Here is a 23,662-nt window from a genome sequence, read left to right as displayed (position 1 = left end):
TCCTCCCCAGGAAGGTGTGAGCAGCAGGACAGGGAGAGGGCATGGCTGGGAACTCACCCTGGAGTGACCTCCTGATCCTAATTAAAACAACTCCTGTGCTGTTGGTTTTAATTTGCTGTGTTTATTTTCCCCCTTGCAGAGCAGGTTGTGAACATGGCTCTGCTGCAGCTTGGGAGGGATTGGATCCATGTTGACCCAAGGAAGGTTTTTTCATGGAATCCTGGAATGGTTTGGGTGGGAAGTTAAAGCTCATCCAGTGCCAGCCCTGCCATGGCAGGGACACCTCCCACTGTCCCAGGCTGCTCCCAGCCCTGTCCAGCCTGGCCTTGGGCACTGCCAGGGATCCAGGGGCAGCCCCAGCTGCTCTGGGCACCCTGTGCCAGGGCCTGCCCACCCTCACAGGGAACAATTCCCAATTCCCAATATCCCATCCATCCCTGCCCTCTGGCAGTGGGAGCCATTCCCTGTGTCCTGTCCCTCCATCCCTTGTCCCCAGTCCCTCTCCAGCTCTCCTGGAGCCCCTTTAGGCCCTGGCAGGGGCTCTGAGCTCTCCCTGGAGCTTCTCCTCTCCAGGTGAGCACCCCCAGCTCTCCCAGCCTGGCTCCAGCCCTGGAGCAGCTCCATGGCCTCCTCTGGATTCAATCCAGCAGCTCCAGCTCCTCCCTGTGCTGGGGACACCAGAGGGGACCCCCTGTAATGGATGGGGTCCATGAGAGGGGCCCAATCACCTCCCTTGCTGCTCTGCCTGCTCTGCTGGTGATTTTTGGTGTATTTATCCTTCCAGCCCTGGTCTCTGGAGGCAGTGGGACCCATGGGGCTGCACCCCTCACTCACCCCTTGGCAGTGCCTTTCCTGTGCCCAGCTGATTCCCAAGGAGCTGCTCACCATCCCAATTCACATTTGCTCCCCACTGGGGACCCTTTACTGGCCCTGGGCTCCCTCCCAGCTGTGGCTGGGCCTCAGGGGTGGGGACAGAGCTGCTGTGGCCTGGAGGAGCCCTGGGCAGGGGGCACACACAGAACTCCCTGGGCAGGAGAACAATTCCTGCACCCAAACCTGGCTGTGGGAAACTCACAGAGCTCCCTGAGGAGAACAATTCCTGCACCTAAATTCCTGCAAATTCCCAAATTTGGCTGTGGGTAGTGCACACAGAACTCCCTGAGCAAGGGAACAATTCCTGCACCCAAACCAGGTTGTGGGGAGCTCACACAGAGCTCCCTGAGCTGGGGAATAATTCCTGCACTCACACCTAGCTATGGGGAATTCACACAGGGCTCCCTGAGGAGAACAATTCCCAAATCTGGCTGTGAGGAGCCCAAATGGAGCTCCCTGAGCAAGGGAACAATTCCTGCACCCAAATCTGGCTCTGGGGAGCCCACACAGGATTGATTCCCTGAGCAGGAGAACAATTCCTGCACCCAATTCCCAAATCTGGCTGTGGGGAGCCCACACAGATCTCCTTGAGCAGGAGAACAATTCCTGCACCCAAACCTGGCTGTGGGGTGCCCCTTCCCCAGGCTCAACCCCCCAGCTCTGCACCCAGCGGATGTGAGCACATGAACCCTGCTCCTTTCCACAGCACACAGTTAGTTGCCTTTCCCCATTTAATCTCCCTGAATGTGTTTTTGTTTCATTTTTCTACTCTTTCCAGGCTTTTACTGGAATTCCCACAGGCCTGAGCGGGTCGGGGATGCTGATTGGAAACAGAATAGGGCTGGAAGTAGCTGAGATAAATGGGCTGATAAAGCAGCCAGAGCCTGGCTGGTGTGGGACTGTCCTCACCCCTTCTCCCTGCTCCAAGCCAGGACTGCCCCACTGCTGGGAATCGCTGCTTCTCAAGGAAGGGAACAGAGCTGGAGCCCCAGGAGAGGCTGAGGGAGCTGGGCAGGGGCTGGAGCCCCAGGAGAGGCTGAGGGAGCTGGGCAGGGGCTGGAGCCCCAGGAGAGGCTGGGGGAGCTGGGCAGGGTCTGGAGCCCCAGGAGAGGCTGGGGGAGCTGGGCAGGGGCTCAGCCTGGAGCAAAGGAGGCTCAGGGGGCCCTTGTGGCTCTGCACAGCTCCTGACAGGAGGGGACAGCCAGGGGGGCCGGGCTGTGCTCCAGGGAACAGGGACAGGAGCAGAGGGAACGGCCTCAGGCTGGGCCAGGGCAGCTCAGGGTGGGCACAGCAGGAATTTCCCCATGGGAAGTGTTGTTAAACATCAAATGGGGCTGTCCAGGGAGCTTTGGAGTCCCCATCCCTGCAGGTGTCCCAGGAAGGGCTGGAGGTGGCCCTGAGTGCTCTGGGCTGGGGACAAGGTGGGGATTGGTCACAGCTTGGACTCCATGAGTGTGGAAACCTTTTCCAACCTAAATGATCCTGGTTCTAAACTGGCTGCTGTTTATTCATGGCAGCCACAAAACCAGAGTGTGTTTTCCCTCTCCTGGCTGATTCCCTAACCCACAGATTTGGCTCAGCTGGGCCAGAGAGGCTCAGATCAACCTCCAGATGAGCCAGAGACATCCTGATCACATCCCTGCCATCCCTGCTCTGCTCCCAGGAACAGGGACAGGAGCAGAGGGAACGGCCTCAGGCTGGGCTCAGGGTGGGCATCAGCAGGAATTTCCTCATGGAAAGGGTGATGAAACATTGGCAGGGGCTGCCCAGGGAGGTCTGGAGTCCCCACCCCTGGATGTGGCACTTGGGGACATGGTCAGTGGTGGCCTTGGCAGAGCTGGGAGATGGTGGGACTCAGGAGGGCTGGGAAGGCTCTTGAAATGCAGGAATCAAATATTTTATGGAGGTGTTTGAGCCTGCCCACGTCCTGCAGCAGTGCCGTGGCTGTGGCAGAGAGGGGACAGCCCCATGGCTTTGCAGGTGTGTGATTTAACCTTGTTCTGTCAGTGAATTCAAACAATTCAAAATTTGGGGCTGAGCTGATCCCTTAGAGTCTTTTTTTTACTGCAGGTTTGATGGCAATGGCACAGCAGTTCATGCCAGCTCCACTTTTCACATTACTTTTCTTTGTTTGCTTCACTTCCAAACCAGGAAAATAAAGCAGCAAAGCCATTCCTTCTCATGATCCTGCTGCTCCCAGGGCACTGGAGTGTGCTGGGAAGGCTGGAACGCTGCTCCAGCCCAGCAGGAGAGCTGCTGCAGCAATCTCCAGGACATTTAATCTGATGACTGCCAAACAAAAGCAGCCCGGTGGCTTTGGAGGAGCCCTGCTCGCTGCTGGCTGGATAAATCCTGCAGGAATTGCTGCAGTTGGACAGGAAAGTGAGGGTTTGTGCCCTCAGGAAATGCAGGTGTGGAGCAGGAGCAGCCATCCCGTGCTGTCTGCAGCACTGCAGGCTCTGGGGGAGCTTTGGAGAGTGATTCATTTTTCAGGGATGTTTTTGGGATATTTTTAGGGATGTTTTTCTCAAAAAGGAGAAGGGGAGAAGCTCTCTCCTTCTCTGAGGAGCAGAGCTGTGCAGCAGCAGGGGCTTGTCCACATCCAAGAGCTCCCAGGTGAGATGTGCAGAGGGATTTTGGAGATTGATGTGCAGAGGGATTTTGGAGATTGATGTGCAAAGGGATTTTGGAGATTCACATCCACTGGGATCTCAGTTCTTCCACCCTCTCCTTCCATGGGGCCACACTCACTACAAAGTCACTGTTGTCACCTGCTCTGGTGTTTGTGGCTGCACCTCACACCTGTCCTGGGGACACCTGGGCTTCCCTGGCGTGTGGTGGGAAGAATGGTGGAGCCCAAGGTTAGGTCTCAGGTTTTGTGTTGCTGAAATGGCTCCTGAGGTATTAAAGAGTCCTTTTCCCCAGCCCCACAACAGAAGAAGAAGTTGAGATTCCTCAGTTCTGCTTCTCAAGGTTGTTTATATTTTTATTATCTATTCCATTCTTTCTCTGACCTGCTGAGATCCAGCAGGTCGGGTTGTGGCACAGTCCCTGCCCTTGGGGTGGTGTTAACTTTTTATACTAAGATCTCTGTGTGCTTTATTTACAATAATTTTCCAATACCCATCACCTATGTTAGACAGTCTGTCTCTACTCTAAACCAATCCAAAAGTGCCACCATCACAGCAGAAGATGGAGGACAAGAAGAAGGAGAAACACAGAACACACCCAGATTCCTCCATCTTGCCTCTTGAACCCCCATTCTAAAAACCCCAAAATTCTACTTTTTCACCTTGTGATAAATCCACTATCATTCTACTCAAACCCTTGTGGCTTGTAACTCCTCACACACAGTTGGGAATTGTTTCCATGGGCTAAAATCAAAGGCCCAGGTGTCTTTGACTCTGTGCCAAGGTCTCTGAGCCCCCTGCCAGGGTCTGGAGTGCTCCAGGGCAGCCACAGCAATGTCCTGGGTTCTGACAGGGAATAGGGGGTGCCTTCCCAGGCTGTGGATCCTGCACATTGACACCAGTTCTCCCTGGGGCATGTCCCCTGTTTGCTGGTCCCACAGGGATGCTGGGGACCCTGGAGGTGTCACCTCCCCTGCAGCTCCCCCAGAGCTGATGGTTCCAGCAGATTGCCCTGCCCTGGGCAGGGACAGGAGCCAGGGAACAGCTGGGGCAGTTTTGGGCACCACAATATAAAAAATGACATTGGGCTGTTAGAGAGGGTTCAGAGGAACAAGGGAAGGGTCTGGAGGGGCTGTGAGGAGCAGCTGAGGGCTCTGGGGTTGTTCAGCTGGAGCAGAGTGAGGGCAGAGCTCCCCGGGGCTGCAGCTCCTCCCGAGGGGCAGCTCCCATCTCTGCTCTGGGCCAGGGACAGGAGCCAGGGCACGGCTGGGGCTGGGCCAGGGCAGCTCAGGCTGAGCTCAGGGCAAGGTTCTTCCCCCAGAGGGTGCTGGCACTGCCCAGGCTCCCCAGGGAATGGGCACGGCCCCGAGGCTGCCAGAGCTCCAGGAGCCTTTGGGCAGCGCTGCCAGGGATGCCCAGGGATGCCCAGGGATGCCCACCCAAGGCTGGGCAGCTCACAGAGCCCTTGGCACACCCAGGATCCATGGAAAACCCCCCTGACCTCCCCATGGCATGGCTCTCTCCCTTCCTGGCACTGAGAGGCAAAGCCAGGTGCCCAGGATTGCTTTTCACCAGCTGGGAATGTTTTAATGTTGTCTTGGAAAGAGAAACCTTGAAACCTCCCAGCAGGAGGAGGATTTCTCCCACCACGGTACTGGATACAAAATACAGCTTAAAAAATAATTCCTGGCACTGTGGGGGGACAATTGAAATATTGTTTTAGTTTAGGAAATCCTATTTTTCCACTCAGGATTCATGGATTTAGGTTTTCTTCTTTATTTTAAGCATTCCAGGGTGGGTTATAGGTGATGTCCTGGTTTTCTAACCCATGTGTGTCCATAAAGCTGGGAATTCCAGGGGTCCTCCTCACTGCACCACAGTTTTTTTGTTCTGCAGGTGGCTTGAAAATGAGGTGGAATGGAGATGCAGCAAAATATTGGCTGCATTGTCAGACATGAGAGAATCCAGAGGATTCTGAGGCACTGGAACAGAAGATGTGGAATAGAAGAATATAGAGGAATTAGAGAAAATAGAAGAATATAGAGGAATTAGAGAAAATAGAAGAATATAGAGGAATTACAGAAAATAGAAGATTATAGAGGAATTAGAGAAAATAGAAGAATAAAGAGGAATTAGAGAAACTAGAAGAATATAGAGGCATTCTCTGCTTGGGGGTGCTCCTCAGGCTGGTTCCTTCCAGCTAAAGGAACAGGGAATTGAGGGAGGGTGGGCTCAGGAGTCTGGAGCTTGGTGGAAGCTGAAGCAGAGCTGGAGAAACTGGGTCTGAGCAGGTGGAAAATTTCCAATCAGGAAGTGGGAGTGAAACTCCAGCCTGTTAGAACTGTTGGGTTTCCTGGGGTTTTGTGAAAAGAAAAAAAGTAAATTAAAAAACCCCAAAAGTGGTTTACTGGGGGAGGGAGGAAATGTCCTGTCATCTCCAGGGGTTAAAAATAACACTGAATTTTCACTTTCAAACTGTTTCAGTTCATTAAAGTGAACTTGCACTGAAAGAAAGAGAACAAGAAAGAGGCATCTCATCCACAGAGGTGAAACCTTTCATTTCTGGGCTGACTCAAACTGACTCATTTTCCTTTTTTTTTATTTTTACTCTAATATAGGGAAAGTTTTCTGTTTGACACATGATTTCTCTCCAGCTATTCCCTTTAACCCTGAGAGCTCCCCCACATCCCAAATCCATCCTTTCCTCAGTCTGGGCTGCTCAGGGAAGTGATGAATCACTAACAAATGTTTTCCTCTGCTCAAAGGCAGAGGGAGGAATGAAGAGCAGATTTTATATATATATATATTTTTTTTTTTTTTTTTTTTTTTTTGCAAGGCAGAGACATCTCTGCTGTTCAAACAAGACTTGTCTGGGGCTCTCCCCAAATCCACCCAAATCCCTGCAGAGGCAGTGGGATGGGGGAGTCTGTCTGACCTGGGCTCTTCTTAGCTTCACTTGTGATAAATAATCCTCAAAAACTGCAGTTTTGAGGGGGAAAAAATAGATTTTCCTCTGGGTTCTACTGCATTAAAAAAACCCTCTGGGAAATTCTTTAGGTTAATGAAGAAATAGAGAGAAAGGGAGATTGGTTTGAGCTGGGAAATCATTATTGCTGCTGGGATGCTGTGATGCAGCCTTTGAAGCAGAAAATACAGGAATGGGCACGAGCCAGGCCTTGGATAGGAAGTTTTTCAGGGGGAGCAGGAGGATTTTGAACCCTGGAGAGGAAAAGGGGATGGAGGAGCCCACACCCAGCAAGGGGATTTTGCATAAAGGTTGGCCCATGCCCTCTGAGCCTGTCCTCTGCAGGATCTCATCCGTGCTGAAGTTGTGGAAGCTTCTCCAGCCCCATCCATGCTCATCCTCACCCCAGGTTTCCAGCTGTGGAGCCTGCCCAGCCCAGGATGTGCCCCAGGGAGCTCCAGAGGGTTCAGCCCCTCCTGGGCTTTGGCAAAGTGGTGCCTCCAGCACCATTTTTGGGGTTTGGCAGCTTCTCTGCACATGAATAAAACCCTGGTTGATGTTTGTTTATTTGCCCACAGGCTCCTGAGCTCTGGTTCCAGCACTGTGGGCTCGACCTGAGCTGGTGAAAGGAGTTTACAAGAGGAAATCTCTTGGCTGGGGCTCTCAGAGACTCCCACAGCTGGGGAAGCAGCAGCTCCTCGGGGGAGCTGAAGGCTCCCAGGCACCCAGAGATAATTTGGGTGTAAAAATACCAGTGGTGGGGGAGAGGTGGGAGGTGATGAGCTCTGTCAGAGGAGCTTGGAGGAGCGTTTGGGAGCGGAGTCAAGGTTGAAACCACAACAATTCAATCATTTGTACAGAAACCTGGCAGCCGCCGGCGTGCAGTGAATCACAAATGTGCACATGTTTTGCCTGGGGTGAAAATCTGAGCTCTGCTTGGCTGTGAAATGGCAGCTTGTTAGGCTGGGAAACACTCATTTTTAATGTATTTTTTTATTCTTGGGAGCTGTGTTGAAGGGAGCGGGAGGGGAAGGCCGGGGCTGGTGCTGCTGCCCTGCTCTGCTGCTCTGCCTCTTTCTTGGTTTCTTTTATTCATTGCTCTGCCCCAGGCTGTGCTGGTGTCTTGGTTTGAAAAGCCAGGTGTCTGCTGAGGAAGGCAGGAGCCTCCTCTGAAATGGAAAATGTAAACCCCCTCCCTCTGAATTGTTATAATTTTGAGATTAAGGGGCTCTCAGGCAAAGATATGGGAGTAGGAATAACAGTTCTGTACTAGGGAAACTGAAAAAAAATAGAAATGTAATGGTATATGTGACAGTGATTAGAAATGTAATAGTATATGTGACAGTGTTCACAGGGGTCTCAGGTTGAGGGAAGAGACAAGGATTTGGCTCCATGTTTCAGAAGGCTGATTTATTATTTTATGATATATATTACATTAAAACTATACTAAAAGAATAGAAGAAAGGATTTCATCAGAAGGCTGGCTAAGAATAGAATAAGAATGGAATGATAACAAAGGTTTGTGGCTGGGACAGAGAGTCTGAGCCAGCTGACTGTGATTGGCCATTAATTAGAAACAACCACATGAGCCCAATCCCAGATGCACCTGTTGCATTCCACAGCAGCAGATAACCATTGGTTACATTTTGTTCCTGAGGCCTCTCAGCTTCTCAGGAGGAAAAATCCTAAGGAAAGGATTTTCCATAAAAGATGTCTGTGACAAGTATAAACAACAAAAACAACAAAACAACACTGCCAGAGTCAGAGCAGTCCCTGTCCCCTGTGTGTCAGGGGGTGGCACAGCCCCATCCCATGGGGGCTCAGCCCTCCTGCAGTGCCAGCTGTGGTTCTGCTGGAGCAGGGATCCTGCACAAGGGGGGAGTTTTCCTCTGCAGCTCCAGGGCTGCTGGAGATGGGCCTGGGCTCCCTCTGGCCATGCAGGGCAGCAGAAGCTGCTCCTCTGGCAATGCCCTGGGCAAAGGCTGCTGGGCTGTGCCAGGCTCACATTGGATCCAGGTAGGAATGCTTGGCTCCTGCCCTGGGTGGGGAGGATGATGTATTTGACTCTATTTTATCAGAGGGTTAATTTATTACTTTATTATGTTATATATTATATTAAAGAATATTATATATGTATATTATATTAAAGAATACTGATCCAAAGGCAAAGTTTGTGTTCACAGCCCTCAGCAAGAGCTGGAGCTCAAGTCCTTCCTGTCCTGGGAAGCTCTGGAGGATATTCCTGCAAGGAATCCCTGGGCACACAGAGCTTCCATTCTCCTCCTCTTGAGCTTTCTGATGTTTTGTGGAGTCTTAAACTCCTCCTAAGGCAGGCTGGGGTGTGTTTGTACAGCCTGAGCTGTGTGTTGAGGATCAGAACAAGGAGCTGTAGCCCCTCTGCCCATCAGCTGTGGGAAAGGAAGCAGCTGGAAGGGTTTGATTTAACTCCCAACTCCACTTTGTTCACCCAAACCCAGCAGGATCAGCAAAACCAACACCAGAAACGATGAAAGGTAGAGGTGAGTGAGGCAGAAAGATTTCTTCCAGCAGGAAATGCAGTGTCAGGATTCTGGAATGAAGCTACAAATTGATGGGAAATACTGACTTTTGGGCTGCCCTGGTCCCCCTCTTCTCCATTCCAAGCTGATCTCCGTGAGTGTTTCTCCATTGTCTCAGAGAAGTTGTTTTAAAGCCTGGCAGAGGCTCAGTCTGGGTTATTTCAGCAGTGCTGAAAGTGTCCTGAGTGAGCAGGGAAATGCTGGGCTTGGTGTTATCTGCTGCTGCAGACACATGTCTGGGAGAGATTACAGCCTGAGAAAATCCAAATAAATACATCCAGGGAGCCCATCCTGGGAATTCCTCTCATTTGAGCAAATGCAGATGGGCTGCACCCCAACCCCTCCTGCTCTGCTCCTTCTTCTGGTGCTGAGTGGGCTCCCTTTGGCAGGGTGTGTCAGAGGAGGCTGCAGATGAACCTGGAGCTGTGCCAGGCAGGTGGGACTCGGGGCTGGAGGGCAGCCAGGGAGGGTGGCACCTGTGCCAGGAGCCATCTGTCACCTGAGCACGGGCACAGCTTGGCTCAGCATCGCTGCTCCTCCCGTGGGCCTGGCCTCAGCACACAGCTCAGGCTGTGCAAACACACCCCAGCCTGCCTCAGGAGGAGTTTGAGGCTCCACAAAACATCAGAAAGTGCAATGGAAGCTCTGTGTGCCCAGGGATTCCTGGCAGGAATATCCTCCAGTGCTTCCCAGGACAGGAGGGATTTGAGCTCCACTTCCTGACAGTGCAAACTTTGCCTTTGGATCAGCGAATCCTCAGCCTGCAGGAGCTGGGAGGAACCAGCAGGAAAGATTCCCTCTGTTGTCACTCTGATTTTTAAAGATTTTCTAAGCCTTCTGATGTTTACATTTTTGTAACAAACTTTCTCACACACTTTCTGTAAATAACTCATTGTTTTGCATTCTTTTATGGAGGAGGAGAAATTTGATGGGTTGTTGGTTTGTCCAGTTCCATTGGAGAGGTGGCACTGTCACCCTCCAATCCACTGTCACTTTTGGGAATCTATAAATGTTAGAGTCAGAAATTAAAAAGTCTCTTTTTACCCTTGAGAGAGTTGCATGTTCACTTTGAGTTATTTCATGTCCTACAGTGACATTCTGTTCCTGCTCCTCTCCTCTCCTGCCCTCAGAGCCAGGGCTGGGGGCTGGAGGCACCTCCTGGTGCTCCTTGCCTGAGGGTCGGGGCATGGGACGGTGGGAATGGATGGAGACCAGAGATCTCTGGGGCCAGGGCTGGAACTTGGGGTTTATTGCAAAGGGCCTGGGGGCAGGGCCCTGCTGGGAGCTGCCAGCCACAGCTCAGAGCAGGCCTGAGAGAAGAGAGGGGCAGAGAGGATGAGAGGGTGAGAGAGTAAAAGGGTAAGAGAGCGAGGTTCCCGTTACAATACCATAAATCTTCTTCTGTGTTGAATATTCTGATTCTCACTAACCAATCTAGTACAATACACAAATTCTACAGCATTTCCATACAGCCTATAAGAATCACTACATTACCATCCTGTGTTACATTTTAAACCCTACAAACTCCTCTTTGGGCCCTTCTGCCAAGCTGGCAGGGTCTGCTCTGCCCCTTGGGCCTGTCTGCAAGCAGAGGGTGTTGTTCCATCAAAAGGGGATCACCTTCAGCTGGCCACACCATTGTTTTCCAGTTGTTCAGTAACTGAGGGATCTCAAAGCTTGCTTTCATTTCAATCTCACTTACAGTTTCTATATTCTCAAAATCTTTTGCCGGGCAATCACATTTGTAAGGCTTTCCTGTTTCATCTTCCTCAACAGTCCTGACCTTGGAATCTTTCAAATCCAGACAATTCCTGGGAGTTTTTGGGGTGTTTGCACTCCAACATCCATGTGCTCTCCAGGAGGAGAGGGAACGGCCTCAGGCTGGGCCAGGGGAGCTCAGGGTGGACATCAGCAGGGATTTCTCCATGGAAAACATGGTCAAACATCAGCAGGGGCTGCCCAGGCAGGTTTGGAGTGCCCATCCCTGGAGGTGTCCCAGGAAGGGCTGGAGGTGGCACTGAGTGCCCTGGGCTGGGGACAAGGTGGGGATGGGGCACAGCTTGGATTTGATGGTCCTGGAAGTCTTTTCCAACCGAAATGATTCTGGTATTCAGTGATCAGAATGAGAAGATGCTGAAAATCAGGGCTACAAACCCTGGCTGGGTGCTCTTCCCAGCCTGGGCTGTCCAACCCACCCAGAGCAGCTTTTTGGGATCATCCCTGCATGGCTCTGGTGTTTATTTCTGTTTGTCTTCCAAGCCTATAAAACATGGGGTTGTGTTTTATAAAACCACAGAGAGGGAGGCTCTTGGAAAGCTGGTGCTGGAAACAAGTCCCTGGAGTGGGAGAGACTGGAGAATTTGCTGTTAATTACTTTGACAATGGAGTAATAAAGAGAAATTTATTTATGAGCTGCAGCAAGGGCCAATGTTTATGGCACTTGTCCCCACTCAGTGTCACACACATTTTATTGGGATGTTTTTATTTTTTTTAAGGAATCCCACAGAATCTGCTGGATAGGCATTGTGCACCAATTCCAATGCTGACTCCCTGTAATTCAGTAATTAATTTAATTGCTGTGAGGCCAACTTGAACAGGTTGAGGAGCAGTTGTGTGGGGATTTAAATGAAAACCATGTAAAAATGCCCCTCCAGCTAAAGCTTTTAAGCCCTGAATGTGAATAAAACATCATTTCCATGGTGTTTGACTTGAGATAAATGGGGGTTTGAGCTCAGCCCAGGAGCTGTCAGTGCTCCAGGAGGGGCAGGAGGTGAATGCACAGGGCAGGGGAAGGAGGATCTGGAGGGGAAATGAGAGCAGGGGATGGAAGATGCACCAAGGTGTGAGCGTGGCAAGGGCTGGGCAAGGCTGGGGTGACACCAGAGCCCCTCCCCAGGGACCAGGAGCTCTGGGTGGGGTTAACTCTTGGAGCTGTCGGGAAGGAGATGGTGAGGAGCTCTGGGGGGTTGGACGAGGTGACCTTTAAAGGTCTCTTCCAACCCAGCTATGCCATGATTCTGTGACCCCTCAGCACATCTTGGAAAGGTTGGAAATGGCTTCTTTTTAAATTTCCTATTAAAAAACCCCAAATCAAGCGAGGCCACCAAACCCTGCAGAGCAGCTGGTCCTTGTGGGCTCCCCCCAGCCCTTCCCTCCTTCAGAGGGGTCTCCTTGCTCAGCTTCCAGGAGATCAATTTGCTCCGTGTCTCAAACCCTCCCCATGGCCCCACAAGGGCCTCTCCCACACCTCTCCCCCTCAGTTAATGGGATGAGATTTCCATGCTGGCTTGGAGAGCTGGGATTTGCCCTGAGCAGGATGAAGCTGAAGGCTGAGCTGCCCCTTCCACACTCCTGTGTTGGGGAAGATGTAACAGGAAAGCCTTACAAATATGATTGCCTGGCAAAAGATTTTGAGAATATAGAAACTATAAGGGAGATTGAAATGAAAGCAAGCTTTGAGATGCCTCAGTTACTGAACAACTGGAAAACAATGGTGTGGCTGCTGAAGGTGATCCCCTTTTGATGGAACAACACCCTCTGCTTGCAGACAGGCCCAAGGAGCAGAGCAGACCCTGCCAGCTTGGCAGAAGGGGCCCAAAGAGGAGTTTGTAGGGTTTAAAATGTAACACAGGATGGTAATGGAATGATTCTTATAGGCTGTATGGAAATGCTGTAGGATTTGTGTATTGTACTGGATTGGTCAGTGAGAATCAGAATATTCAACACAGAAGAAGATTTATGGTATTGTAACGGGAACCTCTCTCTCTTACCCTTTTACTCTCTCATCCTCTCTCCCCTCTCTTCTCTCAGGCCTGCTCTGAGCTGTGCCTGGCAGCTCCCAGCAGGGCCCTGCCCCCAGGCCCTTTGCAATGAACCCCAAGTTCCAGCCCTGGCTCCAGAGATCTCTCATCTCCATCCATCCCCACCATCCTACCCCCCGATGCTCCCACACTCCTGTGCCCACCCTGTGCCTTCAGCAGCTCTGAAACTCTCCCCTGCTCCCAAAGCTCCCTTCCTTTCCTGCCACTTGCCCTACTTTTCCCAGCTTATCCTTACTGGGGGTCATCCCTCCTTGCAGCAGCCCTTCCTCCAGCCTTTGTCCCCAGAAGCCCCATCCCCTCCCTGCAGAGCCCCCCGTGCTGGGCAGGCACAAAGGAGGGGCAGCACAGCTGCAGCTGTGGGTAATGAGCTCCAGGAGAACCTGTGCTCCCTTTTCCTGCCCAGACAATGCGTGCAGCCGAGCTCTTTCTTCCCAGAAGGTTTCTCTCCCCTGGAATTCGCTGTCCTCTCTGTGGGTGGGTGCCTGCATTCACTCTTCCATAATGGCTCTGGTGTCCTCTGTGGGAAATGCCCTTGTTCCTTTTCTTCCTGCCTTGGCTCTGTCCCCTCTGGACTCGCAGCCACGGGGTCAGACCCAAATTATCCCTGCTCTGCAGAGCAGGGAGGAGGAGGTTCAAATCCTGTTGCATAACCAGCCCTGGGAGCTGTGAGTCCTGAAGCTCAAAGCTCACCTCAGGTGCCTTCTGGAGTGCCCTCGGAAAGGGATGCTTGGATGGGGAGGGAAATGGGAGCAGCAGGGAGTGGATGTGGCACTGGCAGTTACTGGATTTGTTGGGAATGCCCCAACAAAGGCAGGAATGATTAATCTGACTCCATGTTCTCAGAAGGCTCATTTATTACTTTATGATACTATATTATATTAAAGAATATAATACTTTATAATACTATATTACATAAATATAATATATTTATAATATGTTATATTACTATATTATATTAAAGAATACTATATTATACTAAAGAACACTATACTAAGGAATACAGAAAGGATACTTCAGAATGCTAAAAAAATAATAATGAAAACTCCTGACTCTCTCCAGAGCCCTGACACAGCTTGGCCCTGATTGGCCAAAGAGTGAAAACAACTCCCAGCAGAATGCAATGGAACAATCACCTGTGGGTGAACAATCTCCAAACACATTCCACATGAGCACAGCACAGGAGAAGCAAATGAGATGAGAATTGTTTTCCTTTTCTCTGAGGCTCCTCAGCTTCCCAGGAGAAGAATCCTGAGTGAAGGGATTTTTCCAGGGGATGTGAATGCTACAGGCAGTGCTGGCTGCTGTGGGCATTGTCACGAGAAATTCTGGGATGGAAGGAGAAGCAGGAAGAGCTGCCTGCAAAAAACTCCATGTCAGGTGTAGTGGCAGCTCTCTGGTCAGAGGGAGAGGAAAGCTAGATAAGCTGCACCAAGGGAAATTCAGGTTGGATATCAGGAAGAAGTTTTTTACAGAAGGAGTGATAAAGTTCTGGAATGGCTGCTCAGGGAGGTGGTGAAGTCCCCATCCCTGGGTGTGTTTAACAAAGCCTGGATGTGGCACTGGGTGCCAGGGTTGAGTTGAGGGGTTGGAGCTGGGTTGGACTCAATGATCTTGAAGGTCTCTTCCAACCCAGTGATTCTGTGATTCTGTTTTCCCAGAATCAGCCTGGAAAGCTTCAGGGAGGTGGAGATAAACAGTGATAGCCAATTATTAATAATAACCTGCAGGTGGTGTTTTTAAATAGCTGTTTTCCTGCTATTCTCATAAGATTGTTTACAAATGGGTGTCTTGTTAATTCACCAATTAGGTGAAATGTATTGATTAAATGACCAATCAGGTCCACCTGTAGCAAACTAAGCTATAAAAGAAGAGAGGATGAAATAAATGGGGCTCTTTTGCTAATTAGCCTCCTGAATGCCTTGGGAGTCTGTGTCATTCATGACTCAACAGTGACAGCCAAGGTGTCCTTGAGCTTGTCCAGCCAATGTGCAGAGCCACCAGGGAGTTCCAAACAAGTGGGAAGTTGCCTTTTTTTTCCAGAGAAAGTCAGGCACAGCCTTGAAATGGGGATCTCCTCAAGCCAGGTCTCATAAGCTTTTGGAGATCTATTTCACACCCAAGATAGCTCAGCTACTTTAGAAGGCATAAAATCAGCAGGATGGCTTCTGTGGTAGTGCTGGAAACAAAAAGGTTTCAATAAAAGGCAAAATAACAAAATTCTTTATAGAGAAAAACCGATCTAGGTGCAAAGTTTCTTCCTCTTGGTAAAACACCTCACAAAAGCAATTAGTTTCTTTGTTCTCTTCTTTTTCTAGTAAATTGCTCAGGTGGGACTTTTGACTCTTTACCAATTAGCTATCCTTAAGTGTGAGGTGAAGTCCCCAGGTCCTGTGAGATGGCTTTTTACCCAGCTGAGGAGAGAAACTTCTGGGCTCTTTTCCTTTTTGAGGAGAAAAAGGAGAGTTTTGTCACTCTGTTAACAGGGGACACATTCCTACACGGCCTCCAGCATCTTCCCATGACCATGGGATGTCAGGGGAGGTGGAGCAGGTGGGCTGTGCTGGTTTGGATGCCTGGTGCTGGTGTCACTGGTGTCAGGCCCAGCATGGAACCCTGGTTTTCCATCACCTAATGCAGGGAACCTTCCTGGTTAAATCTGGAGCTGTGATGTCTCAGCCTCTCTGATGCAGAGTTTGGAGTGATCCTAAGCAGAGTCCTGGCAGGACATTTCCATCAGGCAATCAGGAGTTAGAGGGGGGAAAGGCCCATTAGGTCATAGGCTCCATTCCCCAGCCAGGGCTGTCCCCTGGGCTTGGCCAGCCCTGTTATTTCAGGTTCCAACCAGTGCCACATCCAGGGGAAATGACTCAGCCTGACAGACCCTGCTAGAAGCTCTCCAAGGCCCCAGTTTTTGGCTGTTTAATATAATTTTCCCTCTTTTGGGGAGAAAGTAAAGCTCAGTGGAAATTTCACACATTGAAACGAGCCAAAGGAGAATATGGGTGGTCACTTTTCTGTGTCTGCAGCTGGGGGTGCCCCTCAGGGAACGCCTTGGGTTGGGATGGGATGGTGGAGAGTCATTATTAAAACCCATCTGATTCCTGACAGCACTAATGGGGCTTAATGACCCCGAGCAGCCTCACCTGGGACCCCCAGCTCATCCCAGCAGCCCCATTTAAGCTCAGCCCTGTGCCCTCAGCCCTGGCCTGAGCTCTCGTGGGGGTCTTTGCCTCTTGGATGGGCTGTGGGCCTTCTCTGGATGGGATTTCTCTCCTTGTCCTTTTGCTCTCCGTCCTTGGATGGACTCCACACCTGATTGCAGCCTGGTTTCCACACCAGCCTCTGCCTGTGCTTCCCTTTTCCTACTGACTGTGCTCCAGGAGGGACCTGCACCTGATCCCTCATTTCCTGGGGCTGCTTGTGGAACATCTCCCATGGGGCTGGGCTGCTCCCCCTTGGAATCTGTGCCTGTTCACAAGCCCTGCCTGTCCTGTGGTGCTCCAGCTCCCCACAGCAGCTCCTGGACCAGCTGCTTTATTCCTTAGCTCTGTCCAGCCTCTGTTCTGGGCCAGCCTGCACAAGGCATCGGTTCCAGCTGCAGCAGGTGTGGGAATCACATCCCTGGCAGGACCCAGTGAGCTCTCAGTGCCTGTGATCTCCAGGACCCTGTTGGGGACTGCAGCCCCTGGAGATGGAATTGTGCAGGTCTTGGCACTTCCATTGATGCCAGTAGTGAGGGAATCACTCCCAAGAATGCTTGGGGCTGAGAGGGATGAACGTTCCTGATATATTCCCCTCTGTGAGCTCTTTGCTCTTGGATGAATTCCTGTGCTGTGCTGATAAACTCTGCTGGCTCTGCCTCTGGGGGTTTTGGCTGCTCAGGGCTCCCAGGGGCTCAACCCTGCACCCTCTGGCTTGGTCCCAGTTTTTTTTGTGTTCTTGCTGCCAAAAGCTGCTGCACCTTCATTTTGCAGGGCTTTAGAAGTTGCCTGGAATCCAGTGGATGCTGTGCCCATATGGGGAGCTGGGGAAATCCCAGATGAAGTCACAGCTCCCCACAAACAGCCCCATCTCCTCCATCCCTTCCCCTCTTTGCCATCACAGAGCTCTTTCCCATGCAGAATCTTCCAAGGAGGTGGTGTCAGGAGTGACACACGAGTGTCTGAAGCAGATCAAAGCTGTTTTCTGCTTGATTGATTTGTTATTTTGCCTCTCTGGCTGTGGATATCTCCTGGCAGGTCGCAGCGTGCCCGGGGCTGTTTGTCTGCCCTCAAATCAATCTCACACCTCAGCCACAGCGGGAATTCCAGGGAGTGAAGGGGCTGGATGCTTCCCAAGCCATGGCAGATGCTCATGCAGATGGTGCTGGCACAATTCCCACTGACAAATCATCGAGTGGGATTGTCCAGACCCTCCCAGGAAAGGGACTGTGGGGTCTGGAGTGATCCTGCAGGGCTGGGACAGGGCTGTTGATCTGAGCCTGCCCCTTGTCCCCATTTGTTGGGAGGGATGAAAGTTTGACAAGAAAGTCTCACAGGTATGTGTGTGCTAGGCAGAAAGATTTTGGATGTAGAATCTGATGAAGGAATAGAGATGGAAGCAAGTTTTGATCTAGAGGAAAAGAATTGCTGAGCCAGTCTCACTGGATAACCAAGGAGGCAAAGGGTATTTTATGTTAGTTAGAAGGGGTTTTATGGCTTAGAGCAAAGCATAAACCCACCCCAAACAAGAAGATGTTTTTACCAAGCAGAAAGAGAGCACAGGCAAACAAGGCAGCAAAGTTGCAAGTAGAAAAAGGTCTCAGAATTTTCCACTGCAAGAAAACTGAAAAACAACTTCTAGCTTAAACTGTAATGTACTAACTTTGAGTGATTGGAGAACAGTAACATGAATATGGTAATTATAGTAGTTATGATAGGCTGTAGGTAATAGTTAAGGTATAGATTGGTTCTACTGTATGAAGATGCTCAGCAAAGAAAAGTCTAGAATGCATTGTAACCAAAAGCAAAGTATAGAATGCATTGTAACCAAAAGAAAAGTCTAGAATGCAATATAACCAAACCAAAGGGTCTCCAGGCCTGCCTGCAGCTGGAGCTGACAGCTGTGGGCACAGCTCTGTCACCCATGACCCTGGGCTGCTGTAACCTCTTGGATGGAATAAACTGCATTTTGGATACAATAAACTGCATTTTGGATACAATAAACTGCATTTTGGAGAGCCCCTGGAGTCCCACATCCCTCATTCAGGCTCTTACACCCACTCCTTGTTGGTGGCAGGGTTGTTGCCACACTGGAGGGATCTGGTTTTCAATGTCTGAGGTCTGCAAGTCTTTTTGCTAATGGGGAGGTAAAGGAAACCTTGAGGTTTTAAACCACATTTTTCCTCAGGTATTTCTGTAGCTCTAAGATTCTTTAGTTGAAGGTGAACTTGGGAAGAGAAAGTCTGTTCACCAGGGAGCGAAAAGCTTCTCATGGTGAGAATTCTTTCTCCAATTCTTTATTTACAGCATCCACAGGGAAGTCTGGGAAAGGATGAGCAAGATTCCTGTACCCAGCTGCTCCAGGTCTTGTGGTTTGGGGCATTTCTGTCCCAGGCTCTGCTTTACAGTCCTGAGCATCCCAGTTCTGTGATTGTGAAGGTACCACCACAGCTGGGGAAGGAATGGCCATTCCTACCTTTGGGACAGTGGCCTCCAAACTCACATTGTGATTCAAAAGTCTCACCTGGCTGTTTGTGAAGCTGTCTGAATGGCTTTTGTGGTCTGAGTCTGCTGAATTTGTGCACTGAATTTTAATTTTCCCAAACTGACACTCTTCTCCCTGCAGGTTTTGTCTGTTGTCCAGTTTGTCTGTTGTTCTCTTGCTGGAGAATAAACAGAGCAGAGCCCTGAAGTGGAGGTTCCTGAGCCTACTGAGCATCTGTCTCTTCTCCCCCAATGCAGATGAGGTGAACCTGCTGGACAAAATCACTCTCCATGCCCAGGACCTCAGCAATGTTTCCTTTGGCTACGACCACAGCAAGTGCAGGATCCTGGAGATCGGGCAGTATGCAACCCTCAACATCCCCACCAGGGAGGCCTTTGGGGACAGGTAACCTCCCTCCAGGGGGTGGGAATGGGGTGCTGGGGCTCAAATACCATCTAAGGCATGGCTGTTGGTTTGAGGAGTTCCTTGGAGAGCGCATTCCATGGTGATGTGGAGATAACTCAGCCACTCTGTGCTCTGAGCTCAGGGCTTCCTGCATTTCTTACATTTTGGAACATTTGGAACATTTTGGAACAGTTTGTCCTGTCCCCAGAAATGCCTCAAGCCAGGTTGGATGGGGCATAGAGCATGGCAGGGGATGGGATGAGATGAGCTTGATTCCATGGTGACATGGAGATAACTCAGCCACTGCTCTGATTTCAGAGCTTCCTTCATTTCTTACATTTAGGAGCAGTTTGTCCTGTCCCCAGAAATGCCCCAAGGCCAGGTTAAATAGGGCTTGGAGCAGCTCAAAAACCATCTAAGGTGTGGCTGTTGGTTTGAGGAGTTCCTTGGAGAGCCCATTCCATGGTGACATGGAGATAACTCAGCCCCTCTGTGCCCTGAGCTCAGGGCTTCCTTCATTTCTTACATTTTGGAACAGTTTTTCCTGTCCCCAGAAGTGTCCAAGGCCAGGTTGAACAGGGCTTGGAGCAGCCTGGGCAGTGGAAGGTGTCCCTGCCATGGCAGTGGGTGGGATGAGATGAGCTTGAAGGTTTCCTCCAACCTAAATCATTCTGGGGTTCTTTGATCGTTCTTGGCTGGGTGCAGGAAGGACACCTTGGCATGGTCCCATCACCCCGTGCTGAGGTTGTGTGGGCAGTGCTAATTTAGGCCTGGCTGCTTCTCTTTGAACCTCTCAACTGGAACAATTGTTGGCTCTTTTCTCCCTTTATTTTTCCTTCTCATTCGTTCATCTGTGCTGTGACTCAGATTTTTTTATCCCAAGGGCTCAGTTGATGGTGACGCAGCAGCAGCCGCTGCACAATGGCACGTGTCCCCTCTTCCCACCAGGTTTGCAGACGAGCTGAGTGTGCTGCTGAAGCTCAGGTACTCCCTGAAGGAGGACACCAGCCTGGTGACCATCCTCAGCCACCGCAGCCGCGTGCTCTTCCAGATCAGGGTTAGCCCCTATGCCCTGGTCTTTGTCACCACGAGGAGAAGACACTATGAGTAAGTCCCAGCCCAGGGGGTGGTTTTTTTCCTTCCTTCCGCCCCTTCCGCCCTTCTCCCTCGGCCCAGGGTCAGGCTTTCCCTCTCTGGTGGGCTTTGGGCAGTGCTGAGCTCACCTCAGCTGAAGGAAGGTGATGTCCCTCAGACCTGGTGCAGGCTGTCACTGCCAAACTCCACTCTGCCAAAATGATGCAGCTCTGGGAAACTGTCTTGGTTTGGAAAGACAGGAGTCTGCTAAGGCAGGCAGGAGCCTCCCCTGAAATGGAGAATGTAAACCCTTCCCACCGCTCCAAATTGCTATAAATTTTAAATTAAGGGGCTGTCAGGCCAAAATATGGGAGAAGGAAATAACAGTTCTTTAATAGGGAAGAAAAAATAAAAGGATAAAATCAACAATGCAGTGCACTAGAACAACACTGCCAGAGTCAGAACCCAGCCTGACACCCTGTGGGTCAGGGTGTTGGCACAGTCCCATTGGAAATGTGGCTCAGCCCTCCTGCAGTGTCAGGGGTGGCTCTGCTGGAGCAGGGATCCTGTAGAGAAGGATGGATTCTGCCTCTGAGGATCCAGGGGAAGGAGAGGCAGCTGCTGTTCCTCTGGGGAATCCCGTGGAGAAGCCGTGCTGGTGTCTCCAAACCTCTGGATTATATCTGGGTAGCAATGCTTGGCTCCTCCCTCTGGGCTCACATCTCCCAATGGGATGTTATTGTTCTTATCAGCCATGCAGGGACATTCCAGAGCTGTTATCAGCAGATGTCCCCTCCCAGGGAGGAGTGAATGTGGTCACTCAAAGAGAGAGATAAGGCAAACTGCCCACTTGACAAAGATAATCTGCCATACAGATGGTAATTGAAAACATCTTGCATTGCAATCTGGAACAGAAACAAAACAAAGAACAAAGGGTTCAGATCCCTGGGGATAAATCAAGACACAAACCCCACTCATTTCTCAGATGCCTTGAGTGGTTTTAGACATCCCCAAATCCATGGGAAACAAGTGATGGTGTTGTAACAATTCTCGGATTGTTCCTCATGTCTGCACTGAGGATGGACACCTGGGGGACCCTGGAGCTGCTGAGGGGTGAAGCCTGCTCCTGGATCAGGTGTGGCATGAAGTTATTGTGTCTCCTCCCTCCCCCTCAGGTTCCCAGTGTCCTCCCTGGGCGATGGGCACTGGCACCAGGTGGCTCTCAGCATCTCCCTGGAGAGGCTGGAGCTGCACGTGGACTGTCGGCTGGTGGACAGAGTCAGCTGGTCCAACCATTTTGGGATGGGAGTGAACACTGAGGGGCTGATCATCATTGGAGGCCTCATCGAGTCCTTCGAGATCCCCTTTAAGGTGAGAGCTGGGCAGGGTCTGCTCTACCTGTGTGAAAGAGGCTGCAAGTTCCCTCTGATGGAATCCATTTCCATCGCCTTCTCTTCCCAAAACAACATTTATTTCCATGCTTGGGCCTCTCACCTTAAAGGATGAACTTAGGAAAGGCTTGGAGTTGTGCAGAGGGCTTGGGTTTGGGTCAGGGCAGCACAAGGGGCAGCAGTCAGGTCACCTCTGGGCTTGATTTCCACTCATCCTCTGGTGCTGGCCATGACTTGGACCATGAGGAGAAGTCTCTGTGTGGTCAGGATGGAAAGAGCTGGTTGGGGAAGTGTGTCCAATGGCTTCAGACTTCCAAAGGGTGGGGTTGGATGGGATATTGGGAATTAGGAATTGTTCCCTGTGAGGGCAGGCAGTCCCTGGCACAGGGTGCCCAGAGCAGCTGGGGCAGCCCCTGGATCCCTGGCAGTGCCCAAGGCCAGGCTGGAACACCCTGGGACATTTTGCATGCAACTCCTGAAGCTGCAGAGGGAACATTCATTGCCCAAACCATCCCATAAAGAAATCCCTGGCTATGAGAAGCTGGAGATGACCCCTCCTGCAGGCCCTTCCAGACCTTTCCCTCTGCTCTGGAAGAAGCAGGATCATAAACTCTGGTTTCTGTCTCTTCCAGGGCGCTCTCCAACAGCTCACCTTTGTGATGGGGGACCCAGCAGCAGCTGCTGAGCAGTGCCACAGCTACAACTCGACCTGCCCAGGCTCCTTCAGCCTCCACAGGGCCCCGTGGGAGCTCCCAGCAGCCTGGCCACAGGTGTGCCTGGGGACAGCTGACACATTTAGGGACTGCTGGGCCAAGCTTTTCCTCAGTGTCACACGATCCCAAGGAAAGACCCAACCCAGGGCGTTGTCTGGAACTGCTGGGATCTCCAGTTTGGGATGGGGTAGGAGGAGGTGGGGTGGTTCTTTTCCATCCCTTCAAGTCACAGATGGGCTTGGTGCCTAGGAAAGTGAGTTAAAGGGAGAGTTTGGGATCCAGGGAAAGCCTGGGGGTGGCTGTGACTGGATGTGCTCCTGTGGGTGGCTTTGAGTAATGCTGCAGCTGGGGCTGTGCTTCTGAGAAGAGGTAAAGCTGTCCTGGGAATTGGACACCACTCTGGAATTCCTGCCCACTCCCAGCAGCATTGCACCCTTAGGTACATCATCCTTCCTGAAGCTGTCCCAGAAGCATTGCTGGAAAATGGAAATTTGGGGGACTTTGCTTTCGTTGCGGTGTTCAACAAATTTCCAACAACCATATCTGTGTCAAAAAGCCCAGATCACATCATAAATCCCCTAAAACATGAAGCACCCAGGCTTTCCTCAGGAGCTGGAGCTGGCCCAGGGAAATTCCTCACATCTTAGGCCAGCTACCTTCATAGGAAGTGCTTCATAGGAGCCTGGAAAAAGCTGGAGGGAGGGGAGTGCTGGATGTCAGTGCCTGGCACGAGCCTGCCCGTGGTGTGTAACCCATGTCTGTGGGCTGGGGAGGAGCTGGGACAGCTGCTGGGACAGGGCAGTGCCAAGGGAGGGAACATGGGGCACTGCCCTGCCTGGCTGTTGCCCAGGGATTCCTTTGGGATGCTGGAGCCAGCACCTCCAGGCAGGGAACAGGGAGTGGTGGCACCTGGGACAGCCTCCATGGGCTGTGTTGGGTTGTGTTGGTGATTTGAAGAGGAGGGTTTGTGGGCGAGCCCTGCTGATGAGGGATTGAGGAGCTGGCTGAGTGTGACACAGAGCTGCTCACCTCCTGCTCTGGGGGACAGAGGAGTGGCCAGGGTAACCCCGAGGGGCCAGTGCAACCCCTGGTCACCCCAAAATGAAACCTCTGTTGTCCCGAGCTCTGGAGCTCTTCCATGAATGCCTCTGGGGTCTCACCCCAGAAAAAAGCAGAAAACTTCACTTTAAGCATCAGTAAATTTCCTGCAGGTGGGACCCCCCAGTTCCCATCCCTTGCTGGCCCTTGTTGTGTTTTCTGGGACCCCCATCGTTGGAAGGAATGATGAACCTGACTCCGTGTTCTTAGAAGGCTAATTTATTATTTTATGTTACTATATTATATTAAAGAATACTAAACTATGCTAAAGAATACAGAAAGGATACTTACAGAAGGCTAAAAAGATAATAATGAAAACTCATGACTCTTTCCAGTCCTGACACAGCTTGGCTGTGTATGGTCATTAAGTCAAAACAATTCACACCAGAATCCAATGAAACAATCACCTGTGGGTAAACAATGTTTAAACACATTCCAAAACAGCAAAA

General features: G+C 51.0%; 1 protein-coding gene across 8 annotated transcripts in view; it reads left to right on the top strand.

Moving 5' to 3' along the window:
• The window catches only part of LOC139603211 (collagen alpha-1(II) chain-like), a 98,881-nt gene that overhangs the window by 16,315 nt on the left and 58,904 nt on the right, over positions 1-23,662 (top strand). For all 8 annotated transcript variants that reach the window (XM_071453788.1, XM_071453785.1, XM_071453786.1 and 5 more), the window contains exons 2-5: positions 18,790-18,937; positions 19,886-20,044; positions 21,187-21,382; positions 22,035-22,172. In XM_071453788.1, coding sequence (XP_071309889.1) covers positions 18,790-18,937; positions 19,886-20,044; positions 21,187-21,382; positions 22,035-22,172 — 641 coding nt within the window. The remainder of the gene's footprint in view (positions 1-18,789; positions 18,938-19,885; positions 20,045-21,186; positions 21,383-22,034; positions 22,173-23,662) is intronic.

Source organism: Agelaius tricolor, unplaced genomic scaffold (genome assembly GCF_023055355.1).
Source record: "Agelaius tricolor isolate 1412-34295 unplaced genomic scaffold, bAgeTri1.0.p SCAF_37, whole genome shotgun sequence".
In the NCBI taxonomy this organism is placed as follows: Eukaryota; Metazoa; Chordata; class Aves; order Passeriformes; family Icteridae; genus Agelaius; species Agelaius tricolor.
The sequence above is the reverse complement of the archived record's forward strand: the minus strand, read 5'-3'. Positions and strand labels throughout refer to the sequence as shown.